Source organism: Pleurodeles waltl, chromosome 7 (assembly GCF_031143425.1).
Source record: "Pleurodeles waltl isolate 20211129_DDA chromosome 7, aPleWal1.hap1.20221129, whole genome shotgun sequence".
NCBI classification, from domain to species: Eukaryota; Metazoa; Chordata; class Amphibia; order Caudata; family Salamandridae; genus Pleurodeles; species Pleurodeles waltl.
In genome coordinates, this window is record NC_090446.1 from 198,698,206 (window position 1) to 198,710,331 (window position 12,126).

General features: G+C 38.7%; 1 protein-coding gene across 2 annotated transcripts in view; it reads right to left on the reverse strand.

The window, feature by feature from the left end:
* Window positions 1–7,633: 7,633 nt before the first annotated feature.
* Window positions 7,634–12,126, reverse strand: part of LOC138303966 (thyrotropin-releasing hormone receptor-like) — a 562,233-nt gene continuing 557,740 nt past the window's right edge. The window contains exon 3 of one of the 2 annotated variants that reach the window (XM_069243570.1): window positions 7,634–8,967. In XM_069243570.1, the coding sequence (XP_069099671.1) occupies window positions 8,551–8,967 (417 nt within the window). In that variant the 3' untranslated portion in view covers window positions 7,634–8,550. The remainder of the gene's footprint in view (window positions 8,968–12,126) is intronic. The other variant, XR_011205472.1, reaches the window with a different exon arrangement.

Genomic DNA, 12,126 nt, shown 5'->3' on the forward strand with positions numbered 1-12,126 from the left:
TGTTGTATGAAAGCAGAGGTGAAGGAAGCAGAAAGGCGGGATCTTACACAAACAAAGGACAGTTAAGATTTCTTTATATTAGAAGAGGTAACTAGCTTGAGGGCCTATCAACAGCAGGTCTATGAGGAAAGTCAGCAAATAGGAAAATACTTGGCTTGGACCACTCGTGTGAAACATGATAGGCAGATAATACATAAAATTCAGGATCCTGAGACAAGTCTAATTGTTACCCAGGAGGAGAAGGCTATTGCTTGGGTATTTATGCGACATTACTCGAAAATGTATGCAATCAATTATGGCGTTCCAGCAGCACAGATATAGACCAGTATTATAAGTCAATTATGATACCAAAGATGCAGTTAAATATTCAGAACAACATAGTACAAAAGATTTCACCCTCTGAGATTAAGGGAGCCATCCAGAAAATGCAGTGTGCAAAAGCTTGTGGTGGTGACGGTTTTCCAATAGAATTCTATAAAACTTTCTGTCAGGAGCTAGTACCGTTTCTAACAGAGGTATGCAATACATTACTTGAGGGTGCAGAAATACCTGCAACATTTAAAGAATCAATAATAGTTAGTTTCCTAAAAAAGGGATGCTTAATGCAGATTATAAAATCTTAACCAAGGTCTGGGCTACCAGGATCACACCGTTCGCGCAGCAATTAATACATAAAGATGAAAACGGCTTTGTAGCCGACAGACTGATGACATCTAAAACAATGTTTTAAATTAATACTGGCAATCGAATATTTTTCAGTCGATGTAATCCCGATGGTAATGATAATTCTAGATGCAGAGAAAGCCTTCGACCTAGTGAACTGGGAAGCCTTACTATATAGCCTGACTAAATTTGGGTTCCCCTTGCAATTCACATCAATGATAAGGCAGTAGTATCAGGGTGCCTTTGCAAGAATTGCTATCAACTCAAAGATTAGAGGCACAATTCAGATTAAAAGAGGCACTAGACAGGGTTGTCCTCTTTCTGCTATTCTGTTTGCCTTTCTTATCAAATCTCTGGCACATATAATATGTAACACAAGCAGAATTATGTCACCAATAGATGAGATGCCAAAAATGAAGCTCTTTGCTGACAATGTCATTTTATATCTGAAACCAGAGATTGGGAAGATACAAAGGGTCCTGGATAAAATCAATGAGTTCACTCAAATAGGGGGCTATAAGATTAACAATAGCAAAACAGAGGTTGTCCTGTTCAACACAGGAACAGAGAATCTTCCTCCAGTCTTGCAACAACAAGCTAACACATCCAGACCATTAGGTACTTGGGGACATATGTTATGAAGAACTATGATCATTTGTTGAACCTAAACTACGTCAGAATGCTTGAAAAAGTGCAGACATTTCTGGATAGATGGATGACTCTCCCGTTGACCCTGATATGGAGAGTCTCTTAAAACAAGATGTCTGGTCTTCCACTTTTCTGTTCTTATTTAATAATCTGCCAAAAAGAGTAAATAGATCCTACTTTCACAAACTCATTTCTATGATATGAAGATTTCTATAGAGGAAAAAAAACAAGGGTCAGGCTCTCTGTTGTGCAACTTAATAAAAACCAAGGGGGCTTGACACTCCTAATTTTAAAGTTTATTATCAGGCTGCATTGCAGGATACACTGGCACAATATTTGGATAGCAGAGAAGCCCTGGAAACATTTTTGGTAGATAAGATGATTGAAGAATCAGAAATAAGTCTCCCAGTATTTATTAAAACCACTAAACTTGGAAAAAAAACTAGATACAAATATATTCGCGATTACAGGAAAAGAGCAGAGATTTTAAGTAAAACATATTGAATAATATCAGGCTAGGTTTACTTACAACTACAGGAGTGTAAATATCCTGGCTTTCAACTTCCAGAAATGGTGATAGCTCAATGGAAAAGCAAAGGGTTTAAACAGCTGGGGGATTTTTTTCTAAGAGTCAAATACATCACTTGGGAGGAGGTAGCAATAAGGGTGGAGAGTATGGCAAGTAGACTGTTTCTGAGCTATCTCCAGATCATGCATTTTCTTAGTATTAATATACCCTTGGGAAGTACTCAAGAACACCCGATGTGGAGGGCTCTAATTAGGAGTAAAGTAGAGGGATACAGGAAACTGGTATAGATTGCTGGTTGATCAATCCGCTCCTGAATTAATTACAGATTTCAGGGATTAAATCTATAGAACAACACAATGTGTTATTTCTAGCAAAGATTGGAGAATTATTTTTGAACTTGGAGATAAAGCTTTGAGGGCAGCCAACTATGAAAGAATGTGTTTTCTCTCCAGATGGATGGCTTATTACACTCCAGCAATGATACATAAAATGGTTCCATCAATCCCTGACCAATGTTTTCATTGCCATCAGGAGGGCCAGGACAATTTGCTACATATTTTTGTAGATTGTTCTAAATAAGCAATTTTTTGGTCAGAGATAAAGAAGATACTAAATCACAGCCCTAATTTAACGATTGAGATAGAGCCCAGTCTAGCTCAGTTTGGAGTATCTTAGAAAACACTCTAACTAGTTAAATCTCAACAATATTTTCATTGTCTTTGCAGTAGCTCGTCATTAATACTCCAGCTTTGGCGGACGCCAATGACTCCTACACGCCGGAACTGGTGGAATAAGATGTTACGAACCAAGAAATATGAGGAGGGGTATTCAAAACGTGTTGGGAGTATGAAAAGGTTCACAGTGATATGGCAGTATTTAGCGGAATCGATAGCTGAGTAAGGGTATATAATTAATAGAAATACCGAAATAGTATGTTATCTCCATATAGCATGACTGAGACCTGGATGAGTCTATACATCGGGAAGTGACTAAAGGGTTGTTCTGAGCACTTGGTGCATTACACAATAAATATTGTCGATCAATACAACAAATTGACCAATATGAAGGGATCAGCAGAGGGCATGGCAATGGCACCAGCCAAAGTAAATGATTTCTTAGTGATAAATGCTACTCATGTATCGTTTCAGTTATTTTGGTAATAGCTGCATCTGAAGTGAAAAAAAAAGCCTCATCCCCAGAACCAAGAGTTACACATTCACCTGGCAGCTCTGCACCTGTAGCCACTCCAGTTGATATCCACATGGCCTGAGTGGATTATTGCTCTGACGGATCACAACATCTCGCTGCCCACCAACTTATAGAAGGGGTACTACAGATGTCTCAGTTGGCCACCGTGGTTTAATCCAATGCACCAAAACTGTGAATCACTTCAGCCCTTGTATGCTGGTAGACACCTTGTTTCTGTATACCCCCCTCTTGAGGTATCCGAAAGGGTATATGTTAAGCGTGTGTTAATAAATGTTAAGATGATATTCCATACTGTGTCCCTCCTCCTCTTACCCTACCCACTCACCCTGTTCCTCTTCTGTCCAGCCAACCTCATGCATCCTGGTACACCAACCCTCCTTTCTTTCTCATTGTAATGTTTGTTGCATTGTTCTTGGTCGAAATGATAATAAGATGTTTGGAAAAAAATCTATAATTACATGTGTAGATACTGCGAAGTCGGAACTGAGAACTATGTTTACACAAGTGCAGGCAAAACTTACATTTTGTGATACATTTTGTAGTACTACCAAATATATTACAAAGTGCAGTTTGAGAATCAGTTCTCAATGTTATATTTCTTTTTCTGAATTAACCTGGATTTATATGCAACTGGGTTTTCATAACTCATGCATAAATAATAATTTATGGGTGTTAGAAGGTACATCAGAAATACTTCTTTTAAAATGTACATGAGCTCCAGAAAATGGCAAAAATATTAATGCAAGTATGAAATAATTGATGGCTATCCTCCTCAAAGTACCCCCAAAGTATGTTTTTGTGCTGTAGGTCTACTGTACTGTATAAAATGGAAAAGCCACAAAGTAAGCCTCACATGGCCACTTTAACTCAAGACAGAATGATTCATCTCATTGCATGTCAGTACGTTAGAAGTGGTATCTTATAGTGTTGGGAGTATATGCAGTATTTTTCTATTACAACCAAAAACTAAAAATACTGGTATTTTATTTGGTTGCCTAGTGACACTGTTTTTTTTTCCATGAAAGCTCTGCTTCCAGCTGAGTGCAAATTATCTTCTGTTATTTTCAGAGGTTAGGGAAATAGAGAAGCAGGTGTATAAGTTATTGTTAAGTTGTTGTTGCATTTGAATTTGGGCAAGAATGAATCAGGATGAATAAGATAGTTATTAATTCTGTTGGAAAGTGGATTATCGGTAAGGGCAGGTAAGTAGCTACACTTAGCAATAGGCCACAAATACCCACTAGGCTCTAGTCAAGGTCTCAATAAATGGATCCTGGCTCAACCCTCTATAGCTTGGCAATGAGCAGTTAGGCTTAATTTAGGAGACAGGTGTGCGTTAAGCATTCAATAACCACAAAACAGTAAATAGGTAAAACACAAAACACAATGAAAATCCAAAACCAGTTTATAAAATTACACTATGTACTGTTCAGGGTTAGCACCAAATTTTGGTGTGCCATATTTTAAATACAGCACACATATGGTGGCAGTAGAGGGCGCTAAGGTGTGCAAGAAAAGTGGCGCTGTACCCAGTGCAACGCCACTTTTCTTAAATCCGCCCCTAAATGTTTTCTAGCGCTGAGAAATCAAAAGAACGAATCTGGACATCTGGTCGCACTTGACCGGGGCAAAGTCAAAAGTTGAGATCCACCGCAATGTAACCCTGCTTGGCTACACTGAGAGGGAGGCCTTGGTCAAAGTTTAACCTTTACACTTAGACAAATTTTTGAAGATTTCCCACCCAACAAAGTAACAAGTTGAGGCTGGCCTCGCTTGAGCCTTTTTCGGGTTACATGTGGGGAGAGGCCTAGGTCCAGGTTCCTATGTTCGGAGTTAGAAACTTTTTCGGGATGGAAATCTTAGTCCGGGACCAAGTCGAAAGTCGAAACCTTGATGGAGCCCGCCTCGGGTACACTGCGCAGGAAGTCTCTGTCAAACTTTTACCTTCAGACTTAATAACTGTTTGGGAGCTTTTCTTCCCAGATGTCGGATGACCCTTTTCAGCAAGCCAATTTTGATGCAACATCATTGGATTGCCTTTCATCGAGCCCCCAGTGAAATTGTGGAAGTTTGGGGCTCCTTAGCTTTTCAGCGGGACAAACCTGCAAGTCAGGCAGGGTGGCGGTCGACGTTGGCCAGCTTGACTCATGACGTCGGGTCAGTCCACTTATCGAGCTTTTTTCCAAAGTTGTTCCAGAAGTACTTTTAAGGTTCCTTAGGTGTTCAAACTCACTGTTCCAGATGCTCTGAGTTGCTCCTTTTGGGGGGGCACCATATTCAAGTCCCTTAAATGACCACTGGTCACTGATCAGCTGGTTAATTTCTACAGGGCTTGATGCAGGGGACTTTGGTCAGCTCTTTTCTACCTGTAGCCTACAAGGAGTCCCTTTTTGGAGCAATAGTAGCCAGGCAAAGTACTTTTCTTGGTGAAGCCCAAATTCTGCAGCTGGTGCAGATGCAGGCCAGGGATCCAGCAAGGCAGTCCCTTTTCTTCTTGTCTTTTTCCAGGAGCAATCTAAAGTGTGGGGCTGCCATGCCATATTTATCCTTGCTCCTGGGTTGAAAGCAGGGGGGGCGCCTCTGTCCAATCACGTGCAGGCAACACCCTCTTGAGTGACCACTTCCTGGGAAGTGTGGCAAAAATCAATCCCAGGGATCAATATTCCTCCAAAATCCAAGATTGCAAAGATTCAATCTTAGAGTTTAGATTTGGCCGATCCCATCCACTGGTGTGGCTAGGTTTCCCCTTTCCAACCCTCTCTTAATCTATTCAGGGGACACCTGGCTGTCTGGGTTTGCAGGAAATGGGGATGGTACCTTTTCTGTCTCAAATGTCCTTCTGTCCTTTGAAGTCCAGTTTGGCTGTTCTTCCCCCATCCTGTTCTCCCATCTGCTGAAGTAGATATCCTACCACCCTATGCTTCCTTTGTTACAGCCCAGACCACTTCACACCTCATCAAGGCAGCCAGGCTCAGGCTGCCAGAGGCTGACCAATCAGAGAAGGGCATTACAGGGCTGAAGCTGATAACTTTTAGCAAGAGTTCTAAAACTCTTTCTAGGTACAAGTTATATTAAACGAAACAGTGGCAAGATGTTGGATTAATTATAACTTTTAATTTGATACTAAACATGCTGTATTTAGCTCCTTCCTATTGAAAATTAGACTTTATTGTTTTAAAATAAAGTATAATCATGTTAGCCTCAGGAGCCTATTTACTACAATGGGGAAAACAAATGTGGCTATTTTTCCCTCACCTGGGCTTATAAAACATATTTTATAAAGTTCCCGTTTATAGTTACACTGTACCCTACTCTGGGGACACTTAGGGCATACCTTAGGGGTGACTTATATGTAAAACTAAGGTAGCCTAGGACTTTGGAAGTATGTTTAATTCCAAAGTCGATTTTGGGGTTAACTTTAACTTAAGAGCAGCTAGCAATGCAGGCCTACTTTTAAAATGACACTTGGCACCACAGCAGTGCACCTATGGGTGCCTTATCTATGCTGGGGTCCCTAAACCTACATGCCCTACCATATTCTAGGTACTTATAGGTACTTACAGCCAATTATAATTAGCCTAATACGCATTTTCCATTTTACACAGGGAACTCGGCCTGGGACTGATTACCAGTACCCAGTGCATAGTCAGAGTCAGTAACCACCAGTCTCAGTCAAAAAGGTTGGGGATGACCAGGGCAAAAAGGAGGACTTTCCTACAAATTCCTTCACTGTCATGGAGGAGGTACCAAACATTGCGTTCATTAATATTTAGACCATGTTTCGCTGATTTCAGTTTTTCTACATTTTCACTGCTCAAAATGTTGTAACTTGTGAAAGCAACACTTGAGGAAACCCGTGATTCTCATCTTCCTAAAAAGGCAATCACATTGGTCAATTTATCTACATACTTATACTTTATACTGGTGTTTTTATTCACAGGCTCTTTATAATATGTTTACTGTCTGTATAAAACATGACAGATTAAAACATGTCCATGTAAATGTCACTTCTCCTAGTTCACTTAGACAATTTAAATGAAACTTAACCTATGGCAATGCATACATGATAATATTTCACATTTAGGTATGGAAGCTGCTTTTGCACCTAACCCCCAATCCTTCCAACTCTGGGGCTTAATTACAAGCCCCTTGTGCTGCCAGTGCGTACATTTTCCCATATAAAAAGTGGCACACCAGCGGTGCAAGGAGCTTGTCAAGAAGCCCCTCTATCTTTATCTTTTCCAGTGTATATGCATACAATTAAAATAAACTGATCCCAGACACCATCTCTGTTGGGGACAAGATTCTTGGTAGCTGCTTATCTGTCTCAGAAGATCTTCTTGAGCTGGGCTTTTTGTTTAAACAATATCTTTCCTAAATGTCATTGACATTTGCACAATGCAGAATATTAAAAGCGGTTTAAGCTCTCCATATTGTTCTTCACTAGAAAGCAGTTTGGTTTCCATGTCATATCAGCATACTGCGGCATTTTAACAACAAAGTTGCAATAGAATATTTCTTCAAGAGATATAACCAGGATAATCCCAGCACCATGATTTTACTTTAATTCTATTTTTATTATTTGCTTGCAAATAAAAATATATATTTTCAAGGTTTAAACAAGAATCAAACCCATTATGGTGAACAATTACATAAAATACATATTTGTAAATTTTCATTTTGTCATGGATTCTGTTTTTCTGCTCCAAATCACTGTAGTGGATTGCTAACATGCAAGATTGTAATATTCAGACAAAACAAATTGATTAACTTTATGGTATTCTTTATTAAATTCAGTTGGAGAGTTTTTTAAAGAATTAAATGTAGTTCCAATGAGAAGGATGTGAATTTTCATTTGAGGATGTAGAGAATGATGAAATAGTTCCACATAAAATACACCATAGGCTTCACATTTACACAATTCATGGGTGCAGTGACTTAATGTTCAAACAGGAAAGAATCAGCAAATGTAGAATATCATATGCACCATGAATTGGTTGCAAACTATAAATGTATAATACCTTACAACGTGTAAATTTTGCACATTTTATTGGAGTTATTCAAAATACTATTCTGGGCTCTACATGGACAAAAAAGAAATATTTATTTTATAAAATATTTCTATGGTTGATTCCATATCACAGAGAGTACCAGGGTTCCTAACAATAAGACATCCCGGATAATGAAGGTACAGCAAAAAAAACAGGGGATCACAGCTGCAGCAACACAGCATGAAGAAGGAGGACAACAACATATCCAAAGTGGTATATCACTTCATACAGCATAAAAAAAAACTAAAAAGGTTTGAAAACATCATCCTGAATGTGTGTCATTTTAGAGAGCATTAGCGATGTCACAACTTTGTACATTTTCATTATGCTACAACTCTGTACAGTATTTACAACACTCTTTAACAAACTACCAGACCAGCCTAGCCTGGAATATCAGTTTCCCACATTTTTGTTAACATAATTAAAATATTTCACTTCAGATTTGCTTTTCTATGCTACGCTATATGTTGTTCTAGTGTTGATACATTTGTCTGTAAAGTTGACTTTTTTTGTTGTCCCGGGGAATCCATTGAGGTCTTCCTGTTCAGTCAGATCATGGTCAGGGCTGTCATGAGAGCTGTCTTTCATAACACTGTAGTACACTGGGACATTGTACTTGGCTGCCTTGTCTGTTTTCTTCTGTTCACACTTACATAGCTTCTTGAAAGCAGCTCTAAACTTCTGAGACATCAGGTTGTAAATAATAGGATTAATTGCGCTATTAAGATAGACACACAATCTGCAGAATAAAAGGAACCATACATTTAAGTAGGGCGGGTCCATGAAAGAATTTACCACCACCAAAGTTCGGTAAGGCATCCAAAGTAGAGCAAACAGGATTACCACCACTGCCAACATTTTAGTGACCTATGAGAAATAAGAAAAGGCAATACAGTTTCAGTTGTTTAAAAAATAAGTCTTTTAATTACATTCATATCAGTTCCTAACTTAACATTCATTCATTTTTATTTCTAACAGTTTAATATTTTAATAAATTCAACATGCTTTACGACCAGAGTTTCTCGAATTCAGTCAACATCAATGACGGTGACTGATAATCAAGTTTTAATACAACCTCCCCCAAAAAAAATCTTATTGACCTTGTTTTTACCAGAAAAATAATATTCCTCTAGGTTTATTTGGACACTGGTGTAAGCTGCAGAAGCAAAATCAGTACCACTGCTACAACAGGTACATAAATGATTGCCCCTGTGTGTTGACCTACTCATAGGATGTAGACTATCTCTAAATGTAATGGAAACCTAGGTTCGTCTATCTTTCTGGTCCCATATCTTAAATTAACAAGCATATCAATTAATTTCCCTCAAACCTTGATTGAAGAATATACCACTTCTCCTGAATAAGTCCTCCTTGAGAATGGTGTGATCTCTCAGATGCAACACCTTTCCCAAGAGATGGGCCTCATTTGTTTCGAATGATGGGAAATAGTGACAGCTCTTGGACCATTCTTACCAAAGTAATGTATTTTAGATGAGTTCTTTCTACCTCTAGCCTAATATGAAGGATATAAAAGAAATTATAACTTTTGTACAGAATAGAAATCGCATAGACAAAGTTGTGCACAATTACCACATTTTGCTCTTTCAGATATTGTAAAGTTTCTTTACTTTGCACAGCTCCACCCATAGCTTAAAATTTCCCCAAGAATGCTGTTTTAAGAGAGCTACTTCATGCACAAATTCTTTTTTTCTTTTAGGATTTCCAGCAGCATTTTTTATATTCATTGCCAACCTTCTGCTATATGTCAAGTTTAAAAAAAAACATTTATAAAGTTAACTGAAACAAAATTCACCAACTTCACACTTAACTTATATTAATGATTTCACCTTTTTATGGGAATGTTCCCATAATTCTTCAAATACGCTTACATTGTGTGATGGACAATTTATTTTCCTCAAAATGAATCCATAATGAAAGTATGGTATAAAAGGTTGTTTAAATGATTGTCATGAAAAACCTGCTTGATGCGATGTGCAACATTTAATGCTCATGTCAGCACAACAAGGGGTCCTTTGTAGCATTTACTGCATCATGAAGTAATTATAACCTTCCTCTTAATAAGGGTATCAAGGTTCTGATTGAGGCATATTGCACAAAGCTAATAAATGTCTAATCTTGGGGTTCAGGAAGGCTGATATACCTATATTTAATGCTACAGATCATTTCCCTTCTACAAAGTGAGCACCTTCAGAAATATTGTCTTAGCAATATACTCTCCATGTAGAGTTTAGTACATAACACATAAAAATAGGAATAATGGCAATTGCATCTGTCTGGTCTTGACATAATTAAACCAAAATGTTTATTTGAGTGCTAATACATTACTCATAAAAGTATTTCACCATAGCTGGCGGTCAACAGGGCATTTAAATCAATGTGCTTCATTAGGGCAGTCTTGCTTCTGCATAACAAGATAAATTATGGATGAAAGTGCAGCATGATGATGCTAGGGAGAGGAGTTTAAGTTTATACATATTGTCCTTTTTCATTGTGTCTGTTAGTAATTTAAATAGGGCTGATTACCTTGATCATTACAGAAGGACACAATGCATTAGTAACAGATGGGGAGAGGGAGATACAAAGAGATGGAGATGGGAGAGAGTGAGTGAGAGAGCATGTGAGAGGGAGAGAGAGAGACAAGGAGACAGGGAGATAAATAAAGAGAGAGCAAGTAAGAAGGAAAGCTGGCCGACTGAAAATGTAATTGAACCCAGTGGTTGAAACACCAGCATTGGCACTAGAACTCACTATAGGTGTGTTTTTATCATTGTGGATACAAAAAGGTTATGTTTCGGTTATTACATTATTATGTGCATTTACTCATTCTAATTGTATGAAATTAAGAAATTAGAGTTTTAGTTGAGGTGTTTAGAGCGCACCTAAAACAATATTCATGCTCTTTGTCAGGGTGAACCACAAAAGTCATAAATAAACCTATGCTTAACTCTCTGATGTTGTGATACAAAAACAGTCAGGATTCACTTAGGGGCAAAGTGTAAAGTATTTATGAATTATTCAAACAATAGCACAAGAAAACTCCCAAACCAATTTAAAATAATAGAGTAACTTTTGATGAAAACAATGCACCAAAAGAAGGAAAATCCAATAAGTAGAACCAGAGATATGAATTTTTAAAGTTTGAATTAAAAATAGCACTAAAAGCACAAACACCAATCATGGTTACCTCGTGAGGCTATACCAGGTCAATGTAAAAGGTTGTTCTGGTTGAATGCAATGGAGGCCGGGTCTTATACAGATACAGGGACCAGGTTTGTCCTGTTGGAAAGTTTCTCACTTAGAAACATTTCTGAATGCAAAGTGGTTGTCAGCAAATCGCCTGCAGGGCAAGCTGCAGTTCTGTCCGAAGCAGGGCTCAACGATGGTGGGTTGTTGCATAGTGGAGTCCAAGTGATGTAGTTGATAAAGGTAGCAAAGCTCACCGTGGATGAAGTCCCGAAATTTTGGTCCTAATGTCAATAGGTTGCTGCTTGGCACTAGTCTCGATGAAGACATGTACATTCCAACTGGAAAGTCAGATATACTGCAGCAGGCAAACCAGCAAGTTGAATCTGACGAGTGATTTGAGGTCAACAGCTTTTGCTTAACTGCCACCTCTGTCTCCTTTCACTTTTTTAGAGGAAAGGTTGGCAAACAGCTTCTAATTCCCAGCTTTTGCAGTATTCAAGGGCCCAGGACCTGAGGTGCACCACTTGAGGGTTAGACTTCACTGCAGCAGCAGCCAGCAGCAGGATCAAGAGCAGTTAGGGTTTTAACTGGTTAGCATTTGAGTTTCAGGGAGATAGAGCTCTGGAAGCTTGTTGTGTTCCTCTAGCTCAAACAGGTCATCCAACTCACCCTTGATGTCACCTCTTTGTTCCTGGGTTCAAAGCAAGCAGGTCCAGCCTTTGTTTAGGTTCTTTAGACATCAGGGTTTTCCTTCTGATCCACACAGGTCCAAGAGTGTTCTGAGATGAGGTATGTGGGGTAAAGTGTTATGCCCAGTGT